The sequence below is a fragment of the Equus caballus genome, chromosome 5 (genome assembly GCF_041296265.1).
Source record: "Equus caballus isolate H_3958 breed thoroughbred chromosome 5, TB-T2T, whole genome shotgun sequence".
Taxonomy (NCBI): Eukaryota; Metazoa; Chordata; class Mammalia; order Perissodactyla; family Equidae; genus Equus; species Equus caballus.
In genome coordinates, this window is record NC_091688.1 from 23,308,223 (window position 1) to 23,326,564 (window position 18,342).

The 18,342-nt window shown below is 49.7% G+C and overlaps 1 protein-coding gene across 5 annotated transcripts; it reads right to left on the reverse strand.

The window, feature by feature from the left end:
- Positions 1–2,815: 2,815 nt before the first annotated feature.
- On the reverse strand, positions 2,816–17,945 carry ATF3 (activating transcription factor 3). Of its 5 annotated transcripts, none has more exons than XM_023640750.2 (4): positions 17,723–17,945; positions 9,720–9,963; positions 5,440–5,547; positions 2,816–4,249 (listed from the first exon to the last, which is right to left on the reverse strand). In XM_023640750.2, the coding sequence occupies exons 2-4, from the start codon at positions 9,957–9,959 to the stop codon at positions 4,052–4,054; spliced, it is 546 nt and encodes a 181-aa protein (XP_023496518.1). In that variant the 5' UTR covers positions 9,960–9,963; positions 17,723–17,945; the 3' UTR covers positions 2,816–4,051. The 5 variants fall into 5 exon arrangements, with proteins under 5 accessions (XP_023496518.1, XP_005609866.2, XP_005609868.1 ...); XM_005609809.4 differs by lacking the exon at positions 17,723–17,945 and adding an exon at positions 15,805–16,691; XM_005609811.4 differs by lacking the exon at positions 17,723–17,945 and adding an exon at positions 15,787–16,069.
- Between the last annotated feature and the right edge of the window lie 397 nt (positions 17,946–18,342).

An 18,342-nucleotide genomic window follows, 5' to 3' on the forward strand; every position in this document is an offset into this window, starting at 1 on the left:
GCTATTTTCTTTTAAGACCCTGTTTCCTTCCCTCCTCCCTCAGTGAAATGGGGAGGAGGTAAACCCAAGATGTAAGCTTCAATTCCAGGAGCATGTCAAATGCTCTCCTGTAGTAATCTCCCTACCATGCAGAAGTTGTTTGGAGGCATTGACACCTATGGGGAGCGTGTACAATACTATCTCTTGCCTTACTGCCACTCCCACAGAGCTAGCTACAGAATAAGTGATTTCTAGATGGTTACCTGAAAGTTCTGAGAAAGAACCCAGCTCCCACTGTCTTTTTCTCTCAGTTTGATGTTATGCCTGGAATCCCACCTTAGAGATCCATTCCTTGAGGGTAAAGGTTATCTTTCTGTTAAATACACACAAACATCCATCAATAGACAAATGGATAAACAAAATGTGGTCTATCCATACAGTGGAATATTATTCAGCCATAAAAAGGAGTGAGGTACTGACACATGCTACAACATGGATGAACCTTGAAAACATTATACTAAGTGAAAGAAGCCAGATGTGAAAGGCCACATGTTGTATGATTCCATTTACATGAAATGTCCAGCATAGGGAAATCCGTGGAGACAGATATTAGATTAGTGATTGCCTGAGGCTGGAGGGAGGTGAGAATGAAGAGTGACTGCTTAATAGATACAGGATTTTCTTGTGGAGTGATGAAAAATTCTAGAATTAGACAGTGGTGATGGTTATACAGTATGGTGAATGTACTGAATGCCACTGAGTTGTACATTCTAAAATGGTTACAATGATAAATTTTATGTTATGTGTATTTTATCACATGCACATACAAACATCCACTCCTGCTCGGAACACTTATAGTTAAAAAACATAGGTTTTAGCTTTAGAAGGATCAACTGTGACCTTGAGCAAGCTACTTAGCTCTCTATCTCCTCGTCTGCAAAATGGAGATATTAACAGTTGCTGTGAGGATTAAATGAGAGAATGCATGTAAAGTGTTCAGCATATTGTCTCACTCAATAAACATTAGCTATTATTAGCATTACTGCTCAACTGGCCCTTTAAGCCTCAGCGTGAATTCCTTCCTGAGAGCGGTTTTTGATCAAAGAAATAGAGAAGCTTCCGGGGTCAGAGCCACCATGAGAACACGGAAGGATGCTCAATGGCTGACTCGGCCGCTGTACCTCAGGCAGATCCATGAAAACACTGTTCACGCCACAGAGAGACTGCTTGAACACAACCAGAGAGTATGGGATCGGGAAGAGAGGAGCAAGTTTGGTGTGGGTTTCAAGGGTTTATTCAAAGCCCATCAGAAATTAGGATAAAAACGGAAAATAGAATTTTAAGCTCTTGGCAGAAAGTGAAGGGTTCAGTGTCAGAACCCCTGTCCTGGGCCAGCACACTTTAAAGCTCTTTGCTCTGAAACAGGTGTCAGGCCAGATCTCAGGGATAGACAAGGGGACAGGATGAGGGCAGGCGAGAAGAGGGAGAGAGGCCTTTCCATGCCCTGGCAGCGTGACCTCACCACCCCAGTAAGAGGCAGCCCAATGAAAACACATTGTCCAGCTGGGTGTCTGTCTGTGGCGGAGGTCCCATTCCAGTTTACCCTCTCAGACGCCCCCCCAACCTTCCCTTTCCATTGAATGTGAAACAAGATGAACTAAACGACTTAATGGTAAATACATATTCATCCTTTTTTTTTTAATTAAAGTATCAAAACATAAACTTGGCTATAGAAAACAAACTATATTTAATGCATTTGTTAAAAGAACTTAGAGTTCCATATACAGTGCATTTTTCAGATCGATTTTTCTTGCCATAGCCACCACCCCCTTCCTTCCTCTCCAATCCATTGTCCACAGCAGCTTCAAAATTGTCTTGAATTTCATAATGGCTGATTGGTGGCAGCTACACCCACAACCAGAGGGTAAATGCAAGGAATTCTTTTCCCCTCCACCAAGATAAGGAAAATAGATTATCTCCTGAAAGAAGGGGTGAATGGTACTTCCACCAGATGGCTCTTTACAGATTGGGAACTAGCCCTGAGGGGCAATTAAAGCAGCAAAGTTAGGACACCTGTGTCACAGGTGATAGTTTAAAGGAACCGCACAAAGGAGCAGGCACACCATTTGAGTGCGTGAATCTAACATTTAATGAAGCCAGTAGCAGAGTAGCCAATTTTTATTTCCAGCCTGTGAATGTTACTTATGTGTGCAGACAAAGAGCAAGGGAACCTGCTTCTGTTCCAGACCTAAGGAATCATATGCCCTGGAGATTCCAGAAAATTAGGTGGAATACCTTTCTCTGAATGATCACACCTATCCCATCTAAAATTATTTTCTCTTCCTCCCCATCCTCTCTCCATTCTTTTCCAATATTTGAATACATATTTGCAATAATGAGATACACATTTGGACATTAAACAAATGTAATTCAAGTGAATAAGCAGAGCTCTGTGGCAGAATGTCAGATGTCCATGGCTCAAGTTGGACAACAGGTGTACATTTCAGGCATTTACACATGTGCAGAAACCTATAGCTGAGGTATTCAGCAATTCGGATTTTACATAAAAATTCTAAACACCAAACTGTCGGTCTAAAGGATATACTTGGTGCTGTGTTCCAGAGTTTGTCAGTGAGAAATTGAGCATCAGATGCCACAGATTGAGGAATAGGGTTGGAAGTCAACTATCCCACCAAGTGGCATCCCTAAGATCAAAGGATGTCACTTGGAGACTATTTAAAGCTAAACAACCTCCCTCCAGGGGGGAAGGATGGGGCAGGGAATAATTAGACCTTAAAACCAACCGATTTAAAAGAACAGAAACCAGCACAACATGTAAGTTTACCATGTCTTGGTTCCAATATTTATTATATTGACAGGTTAGGAATACTAGGATAAATAAGTAATATTTTCTCTTACAGAAAATTGAGTAGCATTAAACACTCTTGAAGATTTCACAGAAACATCAGAATTTAAACAGACAGCAGCCAGAGTCCTTGTGGCCAGTGTGAATGACCTCTCATAACTGTAAATGCTCTGGGCCAGATTTCTACAAACATCCGCATGACAAAAACAATGCCATTAACATCCACTAATGCTAAAGCCTAGGCATCGTCTGGCTTCAAACGTGTCTCTACTGAATGCAGTTTTCAACTGCAAGAAAAGGAAAATGGAATATTCTTTGGCTCTTCTGGCCTAGAAATAACTCCTGACCTAAGTCACTGAGCGACGGTCCTAACTCTTTGGAAGGTGGACTTTGCTTTCTGCTTTCTTCCTAGGACATTATAACTTAGTGTGCAGCAGAGGACCTGAATCATGCCCATGAATTTTGCGTTAATGCTTGAATGCCGACGGAAAGAAGACCTTCTCTGTGGACACAAAACTGCACTGCTGGTCGGCCGAATTCCTTTCTCCTGGGGCTGACAAGCTCTTCCGGCCACCTGAATGTTTCATAAGACACTGCACGTGCTCTCAGAAACCAGATCTGAGGAAAGTCACAAAAAAGTCACACCAATGTTGTGTGAAACAAACATCAGAAGAGCACAATGCCTAGTTTTGAAACAAATGCCTTGCACACAGTAATTCCTGTACATAACAGCATATTTGCTAGAAAGCACAACCCTGGCCATCGCACAACTTCGCTAAATGCCATTCTCACTCCACGTCCCCTATGAGTGGCAGTGGCAGTGGTGGCAGAGGAAGCAGCCCACCCCACCCACCCAAGGTACAGACACTTCTTCTGCATGAATCCTAATGGTGGGAGTCTTGGTTTTTGTAGAATCCAGACGAAAGGCGGGCAGGACCCTAGCCAGGGGCCACTGGGAGATGGCCAGGATGTTAAGGCCTAAATCCTGGAGTTGAGGCACAAGATGCCCTTGCCCTGGTCCAAAGTCCACTCTGGGGCAGAGCAGAAAGGCCCAGCTGAGTCACCGAGGGCCTTCCCACCTCCATGGTTCTTTGCTGCTGGGATTCGAGAGGTGCACAGGAAGTCAGATCTCCAATGGCTTCAGGGTTTTGGATATAAAAGGAGGATTCGATGAGGACTCCCCAGTTGCCCCCATACCATGGCTGCTTAGCTCTGCAGTGTTCCTTCTTTTATCTGTTGGATAAAAAGGTTTCTTTCATCTTCTGGAGTCCGCCCGTTTTGAGCCCGGACAATACATGTGGGCCGATGAAGGTTGAGCATGTATATCAAATGCTGCTTCTCATTCTTGAGCTCCTCAATTTGGGCCTTCAGTTCAGCATTCACACTCTCCAGCTTCTCCGACTCCTGGGGGACAAGCAACAGAGTTATTAGGAATGGAGCCAAGGTCCAGCGAGGAGGGGGTGGCCTAGAGGTGGCCCCGGGACACACTGGGGCTCATCATGCTGGGAATTGCCTGCAGAGGGAATGCAGTTGGCTCCCTGCTACAGCACTCCCCAAAGCTGGGACAGCAGCGATAGGTTGGGGAGAATCCAGACCCTGGAGAAGCCTTTGAACTTGAAGGCTTCTACAGAGATGCCCTTGAGTCTCTACTCAAGGTTGAGGCAGGTTGTGACTCTAACGGTAAGGAAGCTGCAGTAGAGCCAATGGCCTAGAGATCTCCTCTGCATGAGTCCAGCAGCCCATGCACAGGTCTTGTGGACCCATAAGGGCCCTGGGGGCTGGGGAGAAATCCAGACTCGTGGTGCTTAGTCTTTTGTGAGTCACTGATTTCATTGGGAAGCTCATCTCCCAAGAAGGAATGTATCTGGCAACATACAAAATGTCTTAATTTTCACTGATTCCCTGAAGCAATCAACAGACCTTTGGGGACCCATGTGGGACCTAGGTAAAGACTCTGCCCTGGCCTGTCCACATGTGGGGGTGGGGACACAGCCCCTCGAAAGACACCATGGCCACCCACGGATGCTGTTCCCACCGATGTTTCTCCCTTCTGGAAGGGGAGCCCGCTGAACACAGCCAGGAGCTCAGACTATTGGGTAAGCCAAGGAGAAGGGCTGCAGAGTCAGAACTAGACTGGAACACAAAGAAAGTGTAACCGCTGATGGTGGATTAAGGAAATAACTTGTTTGAAGAGATTAATTAAAGGCTTTTCATAGTGAGCCAAATGCAAGCTGGCAGCTTCCTCTTCTCAGGAAAACGGGCAAGTGAAGCCTCTTTAACTGGGCTGACATATCCTGCAGTCTGGGAGCTGCTGGACGTGTATGGACTGGCCGAGGCTGCTGGGAATCTGTGCATCAGACGATCCTGTGGTTTTTAATTCACACACCTGCTTTTTATACATCCAGAGTCATGTTCATTGTTAACAGCTCTGTTACCTCCTCATTCAGCAACTGGCATTTCTGCTACCAGCTGCAATGCCCTTCTTGGGAAAGCGCTTCCAGGTAGCGGGCTTTTTAACTCTCCTTCTGAGAGTGACATGAGGTTGGTGGCCGACAGCATGAGAAGAGGCAGGGGTGCGGGGAGAAGGCACTCACTTTCTGCAGACACTCCGTCTTCTCCTTCTTCTTGTTTCGGCACTTGGCAGCTGCGATCTTATTTCTTTCCCGTCGCCTCTTTTTCCTTTCATCTTCTTCAGGAGCTACCTATAAAATTCAAGAGGCACATGCTTAACAGGAGGCAGGACATGCGATCCACCTCAAATACACTGCCTTTTATTGCCAGCAAAAACTGGCAAACCAGGGCAGCCGTAATGCTCAAAGACCCGGGAGAAGTAAAGCCCTAGACTTTTGCATGAAACCTCGCTACACACATACGCACTTCAGAATGAATAATGAAAATCAAAGAATTCTTGGTTAAAATTATATTGGCAATATTAGTAAATTCAAATTTAGCTTATTTCAAAAATGCATTTAGATTTTGAAATAAGAGTTTGACATTCAAATTGATAATGATTGGTAACAGCCGTAATTATTTAGAGAAAATAGATTCTGTTCAGTAACTATTACTCTTCTCTTAGAACCAGGAATGATCTCAGGAACATCCCCTACCCACCCTTTCCCCTGCCTCTTCTTTGATTCAAGACCCAAGGGCAGCCCCATTCATCTCTGTCTTCACCTGGACCATAATAGCACCTCCTTCCCGAATTCAGGAGAAGCCCATGGAGTTCCTTGAGAAGAGGAACTTAAGCCCAATCCCAACCAAAGTAGCATTATCAGCCCATGGCTTGGTGCCACAGGTGGGTGGTGAACCAGAACCATCCATTGATTCATCCACCAAATAAACACTGATCTCTTCCTCTGTGCCCCACCCTGAGCCAGCCCTGAGGATTCTTAGAGAACAAACCCCTCTCCTGTTTCAGGATCTGGTCCTTTCTGGAAGTTCACTCTGATCCTGATTCCACCTGAGGGCTGATGGAGAAACAGCAAAGTCTGGCCACTGGACTTGGCTTAGAGGCCACAGTCTAGCTGCGGTGAAGCACTCATGGTGGGCTGAATGGGTGATGGTTTAGACCACTAATGTCAGACCTTGTCATGTCACTTGTCACTGCTCTGGACAGCAGGAAAGGGCGTGGGAGCCACTCCTCAAACCAAAGAGATCCTAGGGCGCCATAATCACCTCACATCCAATTTACCACTAGTCCTCTGGCTTAGATGACACTAATTTTGTTTGGACTGAGATGGAAGGCCTTGTGATTCAGAGAAACAAAGCCTAAGGGGGAAATAAGGTGAGAGGCATTTCCGCCTTTTACGTCCTGGATCCCAGAACCACATAGGCAGACATTCGGGTTTAGACTGAACTGCCTTTGAATCCCAACTTAACCACCTATCAAATGTGAGACCGTGGGCAAGTTAGCATACTCTTCTGTGCCTCAGTTTCCTCATTGTAAAATGGGATCAATAATTTTACCTACCTAATAGGGCTGTGATGAGGGTCAAATTAGTTAATATATGTAAGATGCTTTCCATGGTGTTTAGCTTACAGTTAGCGCCATGTAAGCTTGAGTTATTATCATTCGCCTCACTATCAACGTCTTCATCAAGAACTCAGCAATTCTAGTACTTCCTTTGCAACCCTACAAATGGTTTCGGATATGTGGGAGAGAGTTCAGGGGTTTCTCATATGCAGAAGTACTTGAGAGCAGAGCAAATCTCAGTCACACACTGTCGGAGACGGAAAAGCTTTACTAAAGGCCATTTATTTCAATCTCTTCTATTTATTGATGTGGAAATGAGGGATTCAGCCAACAAATAGATACTGGTCTGTTCGTAACAGTAAGAGTGGCCAGTAGTAACTGCTCAGGGAGACCCAGGAATTACCAGCTCATGGTCTCCAGACCAAAAGGCTACAAAACCCAGATGTAAACCCAGGCCTTTCGCTTGTCATCCTGTGTCCTCTCCTGGACACAGCTGCCTCATTCCACCATGTTGCCTTCCCAGAGGTGACTGGGATCTGGGGTACAGGCTCATGCTGCCCAAGCTCAGTGTCTTATTTTAAGATGATAATTACAGAGACCAAGGGGACCGAAATATTCAGCTAGGTCAGTTTGTAAATTCTCTTCCCAGTAGGAAAATCTACTTCTTAAACTGGTGTAAGATTAGAAGGTCACTTGGTGCACAGAGAATCTCAGGAGGTGAGTTCGGTGGCTTTAAGGAGTACTTCCATAAAGCACACTGCCTGCTTCTTTCTCTGGAGAACTCTCCAAATATCCTTCCAAAATGCTTTCCTTCCTTCCATGGGGATCCCTCTACTGCTTCCATTGCATCCTGTTATCTCAAGATTTTTTTTTTTGCAAGCTTTTATTTTTCCTTTCTCTCCCCAAAGCACCCCCGGTACATAGTTGTATATTTTTAGTTGTGGGTCCTTCTAGTTGTGGCGTGTGGGATGCCACCTCAGCACAGCCTGATGAGCGGTGCCATGTCTGCACCCAGGATCCAAACCAGTGAAACCCTGAGCCACTGAAGCGGAGTGTGTGAACTTAACCACTTGGCCATGGGGCCAGCCCTCAAGATATTTCATTATAAAATTCTTAAAAATTTCCTTGAGTGTCCCATGGTTTACTTTGCACTGTTCAGTATTGGACTAGGCACTGATGACCTCTGCTGAGGTCAACTGGGGCACAGCCGACACCTCTAGTGATGGCTTATGGATACAGCATCACAGTAGACCCACTACCAGTCACCGAATGCTCGCTATCAGCCAGGCCATCTGCTAGATCCTCAACAAATATCATCTCATTGAACCCAAAGATCGATCCCATGCAGGAGTCATTATTACTTCCCCCCGCCCCTCTTTTATAGAATCATTAAGATTCTTAACCAACCTCCTTTTCAACTCAGTTCTTTTTTGGCCGGTTCCACCACCCTTTTCCCCAAGGCTGTGATCATACCAGTTAAGTAAGCTTGAAACACTCCTATGTTGCATCCAAGAGGGAAAGGACAGCAAAACAGCCAAGACTTTGGCTCTGAAGTCCTAGAGCCACCACAGCATTACTTGCAACAACATCTCAGGCATCTCACATGTCTGTTACTCCACGTGTCTTACAAAAGGTTGCCAAGAGGGGAGCGGTGCAAGCATCAGAGACAGAAGTGAACTGGGAGCAGACACCTGTACCAAGGCTGTGAGCATTACACACAGCTGTGAGCATGGCTGGCTAGTCCTCGCTCCACAGTCTGGCCACTTAGGTCCTTGCAGTGATGAAAATAATCACCACACTCCATGCTTCTTCTGAACAAATGGACACAGAAGGTGATCTCATACAGACTCACGGCTTTAAATACCATCCATATGCTGATGACTTCCAACTCAATTATCTCTAGCCCTGCTTCTCCTCTGAACTCCAGACCCACAGATCCAACTGCCTCCCCTACCCCTCCACCACGGGGGTGTCCAATAGGACAGACTCCTGCTCTTGCCCTACCCAACCTCCTACAGTCTCATCTCAGTAGCCAGTGGGCGCTCCATCCTTACAGCTGGTCAGGCCAGAAACTTTGGAGTCACCCCTGAGCCCTCACTTTCTCTCACACTCCACGTCCAATCAGTAAATCGGCTTTACCTTCAAGACACAGAAGCCGACCACTCCTCAGCACCTCACCGCTCCCACCCTGACACTCACCCTCCTTGGCTCACCTGGATTACTGCGACAGTCTTGTTTCTGTACACTGCTTCTGCCCTTGTCCCTACCGTCCATTCTCAACACGACAGCCAGGGTGAGCATTGAAAACTATAAGTCAGACCATGTCGCTCCTTGGCTCAAAAACTCTCCCATGGCTTCCCACCTCACTGAGTAAATGGCCGTATCTTTACAATAGTCTCTAAGATCCAGAATGATCTGCCCCCACACATTACCGCAGTTCCTACTTGTTCCCCACCCCACACTCCACCCCATCCACACGGCCACCTTGCTACTCCTCCGAGGCACCCACCACACTCCCCACTCAGTGACCTATTCTTGCTCACTTGCCAGATACCCATAGGGCCCCCACCTCCTCCTTGGATTCTCTGCTCAAAGGCTCTTCCATCAGTGAAGCCTTCCTTGACCACCCTGATTTAAAGCAGCAATCCCAGCCCCACCCCACTCTCCCTGTCCACCTTCGCTGCCTTATTTTTCTCCTTTACCCCTGTCTCTCATATTGTGTATTTACTTATTTTGTGTATTGTCCGTCTCCTCCTGGTAGAAGGTAAGCCCCTGTGGGCAGTGGTTCTGTGTTTTATTCCCAATTGCAGCCCCCTGCCTAAAGCATGCCTGGCACGTGGTAGGTGAGCAGGTGTATGATAAAAAAGTGCTGAAAGAACAGGCACCTGTGGTAGAACCTACCTCGGCCTTCGTGACGGACATCTCGAGGGGTCTGCCGCTGACAGTGACGGACTCCAGCGCAGAGGACATCCGGTGGCAGAGGTGCTTGTTCTGGATGGCGAACCTCAGCTCTTCCTTGACAAAGGGTGTCAGGTTAGCAAAATCCTCAAACACCAGTGACCCAGGAGGGGACAGGCAGGGGACGATGGCAGAGGCACTGACTTCCGAGGCAGAGACCTGGCCTGGGTGTTGAAGCATCATTTTGCTGAAAGACACATTGAAACCCAAACTACTTCAGGGATTTGGGGGCATGGGATCAAGTGCCCCCACACCTACAACCCCCAACACCAGAGCCCCACCCCCAGAGGAAAGTCCCGTAAAGACTCGGGCTTCTGTTTTGTTTTCATTTCATGCCATCCTCATCGTGATTCAAACAGGTTCTTAAAGTACACAGCTCGGTGATGTGGACAAAATGCCTAACTGAAGTTTATAAGTGGTGGCGTTTCAGGCTATTCTGAATTCACAAGAGCTATTAGTTTTGGCTAGTGTGCATATAGGCAAATATAGCCTCAGACAGTTCTGAAAGAGGAAGAGCATTAAAAAAAAAATCAGTGAGACTATTATGTAAGCCCATTCTCAGTCTCCCTTTCAAAAGGAAACTTAGAAGGTATCTAAAATCGAACCGAATCAACCAGTGAGTGGCAGTCAAAGCAAGGAGTGGGGGACCCTTGAATTTAGCAGATAGATCTCTGAAGTGTCTCCCTCAGGAAGCGGGATCCGAGTCAATGAGAATGAGCATGGAACTGAGGCAGGTGTGTTTCTTTGCCCCAGTTTGGCTGGCGCTGGGGTTTGGGGATTCAGGTCACAAGGAACGAGGAGCCCCTTCTTCAGGTTAAGGTTGGTGAAGCAAAAGACCTTGGAGTAAAGAAAAGTGAGGAGCTAAGAATTTGGACCTCTTTTGGGGATGTTGTTCAGCCCTGTGGTGACTGGAGAGGCTTGGACGCGTGGAAAAGGGGCCTGGGACTGGCTCTGGCACTAAGGAGCAGTGACCTGAGCTCTCGGAATCTCAGTCTTCCTGTGGCAAACGGCTGAGAGCTCCTGCAGCATGGGGACTGAGTCTCTGCCGTTGCTCTATACAGAGCCTGGCCCAGCGCCTGGCACCGCTGCTCCCAATGCCTGCTGATGGCTGGAGACTGCCCCACTGAATACAGGAAATGGGACAGGGGCGATGAAATCAAATGGCCTCTGAGGGCCCGTCTACCTCTATCATTCGACAGCCCAGGGAGCCCAAAGGGACAAGACAAGGAAAAGGACGGGTCGAAATAGTCATAGTTCCATGGTTCCCGTTTGGAATAGCCCCCCATAAATCAATCCCTGCCGGGTACTCCCTCCAGCAGCAGCCGTCCCCCCTCATCCCTCCAGTCAGTTCTCCAGAGGCGAGGAGTGTGGGGATTTCTGGGTGGCGGTCCCCTGGAGCATCCCTCTGGGGACCTGTGGTCCTCAGCCAAGTCTAGCCAGACAGGAAGCCCTTTGGCAAGCAGCTAACACCAGAACCTTATGTGCATTATCTCATTTAATCCTTGTGAGAACCCAGTGAGTTAGGTCCTAGCCCCTAAACTGAGGTTTAGACAAGTTAAATAATTTGTCCAAAGTCACAGAGTTAGCATGAGGCAGCGTCAGGATTTGGAATTAAGTTTGACTCCAGAACTCAAGCCTTTAATTTATAGAATATAGAACATTATTCTACATTGCAAAAACAGACAAAAAACCAGAGCAAATATTTCTTGGGGAGTTAGGGCAGGTGTGGGGGTGGGGGTGGGTCCTGGAACTGAAGCGATGGAGCAGAGACTGCGCAAAGAGCCATGGGGAAAGCCTGAACTTTCTGTAAGGCTTGCTGATCTTTCTCTGTCAGGGTGCACACTCAGGCTGCTGCCAGCATTCCGGGAGGATGTATAAGTGGGTCTTGTATCCACAAAATTCCCAGACTGGGGTCAGAGGATCAAGATTTGAGGCCCACTTACTCATGTGTCATCGTTATACCTCCCAGTGCCTTCTTTCTCCTCAGTAAAGGAAGGAGAATAACAATTGCCCTATTTTCCCATAGAGTTGTGCAAGGAGTTGAGGAAGTAACACATAAATATGCCCTGGAAAACACAATGCAACTAGGAGGTATGTTATTACCGGGCCTCCCAGGGATCTCTCCAGCCCAGGGCTGGCTTTCTTAGAGACACTCTGTGGGGTCCAGGTGGGAGGGTGGTTGGTCACTCTCTTGGGTGTCAAACTCTGCTGAATAGAACACTCCGACCTCTAACTCCTCCTTAAGATTTAAGATACCCTGATGGAGCCACCGTTGACTATTCAAAGAAACCCAGGAAATGTATGTAATTCTCTTCCCCAAACCCTGTGTCATGGGTCAGAACTGATGTTCTTCTATCAATTTAGTCCTATAATCTTAGGATGCTAGAAGGACACATCTCTGGCAGGTGATAAACTCTAAGAAACCAGCCTTCTAAAGCCAGAGGCTTAGGATTCTCCCATGCATTCATGTTTTCCCTCCCTTTCCTACTTTACTAAAAACCTAATAGTTCAGGGATGGAATTCAGAGCTACCACTGGGCTGGCCTTTGTTGGGAGGACAGGATGGCTCCCTTCTACATGGGTAGTTTGAATTCCACTGCAGCTGAGTGTAGTTCCATTTCACCACTCAACTAAGTTTATTAATGAGCTCTCAGGCCTTGGGGTCTGCTGTTTGGGATTGTTTTTCCTTCTTAGTGTAACGTCAGCGGTCCTGATGAAAGAAACCGAAGAATGTCAGTGGTATGGAATGTTTTTATGAAAAGCATTGGGTGGGCTTACTTGGGGATGGAAAAGGGTTGTAAAACTGTTAAAAGTCTTTCGGAACTCAGCTAAAGCTTAGTTTCTTGAGACACTTTGTAGTTACTTCTTTACTCATTCTCTTAAGGTATACGATTCAGCCTGGACCTGGGCTGCGTCTCTACAGGGAAGAACGAAGTTAAGGAAAATGCAGTTAAATCTTCAGACAATGTTTCCAAAAGTTGAGACCCTCTAACATCCCCTTCATTGAAGAAAAAAATATGTTTGGGGATTTTCTGAGTTGACTTTCTACTTTGATCTTAAAATTGTCCAGGCTTGCCACAAAGAACGTGCATTTTGCTTCTGCTTCATTATCTCCAATCAGAAATCATGTCATATCACTGGTTTCATCATTTGCAAGAAAGTGAAACTTTACTCATGTATTTCTTTAACTGGAAATTCAGCTCCCAGATTTTATTTCCTAGCAGCTATGATGACACTGAATTTTCACTTTTAATTTTCATCTCTTTCCAGTAAGCACTGCTCATAAAACATCTTACGGTAGGAAGTCAACGTTGGTCTTTCACTAACTTCCTATCTTGGTCTTTCTCCCAGCCCACTTGAAGGTTGGAGGTGTAGGAGTCCAGGCCTCGGGACCAGAGACGATGCTCCCAGGCCCCGTCACTACCACTCACAAGCTGAGCACCCACTGACCAGCCACTCAAGCTTTCTGGGCTTCAGTCTCCCGTCTGCAAAATGAGACCAACACGGTCTACTCCAATTCCTTTATGGGGCTGTCAGGAAGATCGTATGAGATTTGTGAAGGTGGATTTACACACATACTGGTAGCCATTAGTACTGTAATCTCACTTTCTCCATTTCAGGGGGAACTCATAATGTTGTCAATGCCAGTTAGCCCATTAATCAGGAATTAACTTGAATCCTCAAAAAACTCAGGTCAGCCATAGCTTCTTTTGTACTTTGATTGAACCCTGGGCTCCTGACACACCAGGTCAATTCCACCCCACTAATTGCTGGCACCAGCTTTTCTCCACTGGTCTTACGTACTTGAGAAACAACCAGTTCTCACACATGAAATCATTTCTGGTTTCTGTGGTGTCCTGGCTATGTACTTCCTCTTCCCTATGCTGGGTAACACTTGGGACCACTGACTCCGTTCCATGCCCAGCCAACATGAAAAAACAAGAAATCATGGGCTCTGTGTAATGGGATAGAACACCCAATATTAGAGTCATCTAAATCAGATCTTCATTTTGTAACCGAGTAAAATGAGGTCCAGGAAGGCAGAGTGACTGGCGCAAGGCCATAAACCTGGTGAGTGGCCCAGTCCAAGTTATTGACCACACACTTGCTGCTCACTTTGCTCCATCACCAAGAGACCCAACACGGTGAGGATCAACCAATAAGGCAAAGGTAGATGAGAGGTCAATAGTCCTAGTAACCTGGTACCCACCACAGAGGAGGCTTTGAGAGGACTAAGACAGGGAGGGAGTATAGAAGAAAGAGAACAATGGAGAGAAGGGGCCAAGAGGGAGAGAGAGGGGTGGGGTTAAGACAGGAAGGTTCAGAAGACCCTGCTGCCATAGGTGCTGGGGGCTGTATCTTATCCACACTGTGGGCCTGGACTGCCACCTGTCATATTGTCTCTGAAACCATCCAGACAATAAAAACTGCAAAACCCACTGCCACCCCAGTCTTTGTCCAGGATGCCCTCCAAGCAAGAGCCTATGTGCTGTAGTATTAGTCTACAACAAATGCTAAATACAACACAAGAGGGACAGCAATACCAATTTCTCCTTCATTTATAGCTAGGGAGACAGAAGCCCCAAACAGATGTGACTGTCAGCCACACTTGGGAGAGCATCCAGATTTTCTAGCACCCCCAATTTTTTTTTCCAGCTCTGTCAAGGGTTTAGCAACTCCTTTATTTGTAAGGAGCATATGTGATGTCAGTAATGACATTAGGGAAAAGAAAACGGTTAGGAGGAAAAGAAGTAAGTAAACGAGATGAAAACGGGGTTTGGGGGTGGCAGAGAAGGAGAACCAATCCAATGGGAAGAAAGTTGGGAAAGGAGGACGTGCCCCATACAGAAGTCCCCTTTCCCCCACTGCCTCGGAAGCCGGGCAGCGACATTAGATAGAGGTCCTTCTCATTCAAGTCATTCAAGTCCCCTCACCGGCCCCTTTTCTTTCAATTACACCACTCCAGACTCTGAAACTCTTCAGCCAGAAAGGACCTTACTGGTTACCCAGTCCAACCACCACCTGGTGCTTGCAAACAAGCAAAGGGAGCCAGCGGTGCCAATGTGCCCACATCTCCCAGCTGGGGATACTGAGGCTCAAGGACACCAAGAGCAGTATACGCTCTCAGGGTCCTGGCTACTAGACCACAAACCCGTCCTCCCAATGATCGGAACTGGCCTTGCACCCTCGCTTCCCCCCACGGTGGGTCTCCATGGACGAAAAGCAGAGAAATCCGCGAACCTACCGGAGCGAAAGCCACAGCTAGAGTCCCAGGTACGAGAGAAAAGCGTGTGAGAGACTTGGGACAGGAAGCCTCTGGCCCAGAAGCCCAACAGCAGCTTGCGCCCGGAGCCTTCTCTGCCTTCCGCCCCAGGGCAGCGACAGGAGCGCTTGCCACCTCTAAACTTATGCCAACTAACTTTCGCTCCCGGCTCCTGAGAGGTCCTGAGCCAGCGCTCCGGGATGAGGAGGGCGACCCCCAGCGGCCGCCGCCGCGCCCGCGCCCCGGGCCGCCGGTCCCTTCTCCATTCATTCCGCTCGGCCCCTCCGCACCCTTCCGCGAGCTCCCGGCCTCGGCGCCTCTCCGCGGACCTCGGGGAGGCTGGCCTCGGGAGTGGCAGTGCCCGGATGCGAGGCGAGGGATGGAGCCTGATCGCGAGCCGACAGCCTCAGACCGCCCCGCGCGCCCACCTGCCCGCGCCCGCTCCCAGTGCGGTAAGTGCGCGCCGAGGCCTCCGGAGAGGAGCGGTGCTCCGAGGCCGGCTGAGCAGCGGGAGCCCGACCTTCCGGTTCACCAGAAACCTTTCGCGCCTCAAGTCAAAAGAGAAAGTTCTTTGCGAGAAACTTTCCCAAGGGCCGAGGAGCAGCCGTGGCTGGGAGAAGTTCAGCCAGAGTTCTTTCGAAGCCAGAGGCTGGGGGCGCGGGTCGGGGCCGGGCGCAGGGGTCGGGGACTGGTTACTAGAGGGTCGCGAAGGGGATGAAAGCGAGCCACCCTAGCAGCGCTCACTCACTCGGCTTCCAGCGCTCACCTCCTGTCTCCACTCGGGGCGGCCAGGGTCCAGAGGGCAGGCAGGGTCGGGGCGGATCGGGCTGTCTGTCTGTCTGTCTGTCTGTGGGGCCGGCGGGCGAACCCCGAGGACGCACGGGCTGGTGGGTCGGCTGGGCCAGCTGCGCGGGAGAGCGCTGTGCTGTGCGCGCGTCGCTGCGTGCGACTGTGGCTTGGAGCGCGTTGCATCACCCCTTTTATAGCTCTCGGGCTGGCGACGCGCCCGTTTACTCCGGGTTACCAGACCCAGGCTGACGTAATGCTATTAATAGCTTCCCCAGAGAACCAGCCGAACTAGGCTGGGCAAAGGAGGGGGGGTGGAGGAGGGGCCAAAGTGGGGACTGGTGATGCAAGCTTGGGGAGGAGCCGGCCGGGGCGCGTTCTCCCGGCTTCGCACGCTCGGACACACACCCGCCCGCCCTCTCTCTCCATATCAGGACCGGAGCCGCCCGGGCTGGCCGCCAGATGTGCGTACTCGCCGCTGCGTGTTCCAGGCATGAGCCAATGGTGCCCAAGCCAGCGGCATGACTCCACCGCCCTGGCATCTCTCCCTCCGCTAGGTTTGGGGGGGAAGACGGAGGGGCGGGTCTTGGCCGCAGCCCAGACTAGGTGAGGCTGGGAAGCGGGCACGACCTTTTTCTAAAATGCGTGGTCATTTTCTGAAGCTTAAAGAAAATACCTCCCGCCGGGCCAAACGCGTTCTTCTCAAGTAAGGGGCGGGTAGGGACAGAAAAGTTGGTCTCCCGTGTGGGAGAGGTGCCCAAAGGCACCCTACTGTGAATCCACACCGTAACCCGCTGGGGGTGACCTCCGCGGCGGGGACCGCAAGAGGGCTGCCCGTTAACCCAATCGCCGAGGGCAGCGCCGGGCGGGCACCGTGCGCCCGCAGCCCGGCACACCCCACGCGAGCGCGCACGCGGCACCGCCTCCGGGCCGGTTGGGAACCCGACTCTGAGGCGAGGGCGAGTGGCAGGACGGTGTAGATTAGGATTTTTTTTTTTAAACAACCACAAAGTGTTTGAAATTGAGAGGGAGATTCTCAGTGAAACGAACAAGACCAAAAGACCAGAGACCTGGAGAGATCAGAGGCAAATCAGAGTGAGGCTGAAGCCGAGCGGCCAGGGAGAGAGGAAAGCGAAGGTGCTTCGGTCTCCGCGGGCCGGGCGGAGCGGGGGTCGCCTCGCTCTCAGGCAAGATTTAGGGAAAACCCCTCTCCGGCTTTCACTTGTTTTTATGCGCCCAGAACCCCCGATCTGGAGGCGCACTGACCGCAGCTGAAATGAGGCCGGGTAGCAGAAATCCCTTCCGTTCTCAAGCCCGGGTGGCGGGAAAGGCGGGGTCCTATGGCCCCGGCTTCCAGCCGAGGCTTCGGCAGAACTGGATTTGACCCTTAAAAAACAATTTCGCGGTTCCGATTCTCCGACCTCAGCTGTCTCGGCTTCTAAAGTGGCAGAGCCAGGGACCTTCTTAACTGCCCGAGGACACATATATGTGGACACGAGTGTTGCCTGCGACGTTTCGAACCTGCCTGGGAAGGAGACCTGCGCGCGCCCGTGGGGTGTGGAGGCACGGCCGGGGACAGAGACACCTGCTTCCACCTGCCTCTTGGGAGAGAGGCGATTGATGGTCGTGGTTTAACAATTTGGCGTAAGAGCTAGAAGGGTCTCGGAGCCCGGCTCTAGCCCACAGCCCCACTCCAGCGCACCTGCAGCCCTCGGCCGATCGTGATGGAGGGGTCTCTCTCCCCCCAGTTAAACACACAGTCCCGCCCCCGCGGGAAATCTCTGTCCCTCTGCCCAGCCCCTCCGATTGCCCAGCAGTCTGGGGCAGAGACCCTCAGAGCTGCAGGTCAAATTGAGACCCCCACACCCGCGATCCTCTCCCCCAAGCCCCAGCCTCACCTAGAGCACCCCTCCCCTCGCCAGCCAAGGTCCCAGGACAACGAGGAGGATGGCCTCGGAAGTGCCCCCGCCTCCGGCTCGCCCCGGAACCTCGGGCTTCCGCGCAGGATCGTCGGGGTTGTTGCCCTGGACCTGACCAGGTTTCCAGCAACGTCGCGCGGGAAGCGTGGGACAGTTGTTTTTGCTTTACTTTTCGCCGTGGTAACTGCTGTCCCGGCCCCACCCTCCAGCTCCCACGCCCACAGCGCCTCACACCTCTCTCCTCTCTCCGGGTCCCCGCCCTCCCGCCGTCCAGCAGGCAGGTAAACCTCCGGCACGTAGGCACAACCCCTAGAACGCCGCGAGACCAGAAGGAAGGGCGTTTTGCAGATTTAAATGAAAGTTTTTGGGATTCTCTACTTGTCTATTATATCTGCTTATCTGCTGCCTTTGAATAAATTGAGCCATCATAAAGTGAAACAAGGAGAAGGGGGGAGAACACGTGAAAGCTTTCTTCGTTTTTTCCCCCTCTGTGAAATGCCTACAGAAATCTTTAATCAGTTTGCATTTTAAATTATTATTCCATTAATACACCCAAGCCATATTTGTGGAGGCTTCCTCCCGTCCTTAAGGGGAAATTC

What these genes read in the sequence shown, in the direction of transcription:
- ATF3 (XM_005609809.4), bottom strand. Translation starts at nt 16,010, where the DNA reads ATGCAACGCGCTCCAAGCCACAGTCGCACGCAGCGACGCGCGCACAGC. An exon ending in GCCCCGAGTGGAGACAGGAG is followed by an intron (nt 9,964 to 15,804) that starts GTGAGCGCTGGA and finishes TGTGTCTTTCAG; the next exon opens with CAAAATGATGCTTCAACACC. An exon ending in TGTCCGTCACGAAGGCCGAG is followed by an intron (nt 5,548 to 9,719) that starts GTAGGTTCTACC and finishes TGAATTTTATAG; the next exon opens with GTAGCTCCTGAAGAAGATGA.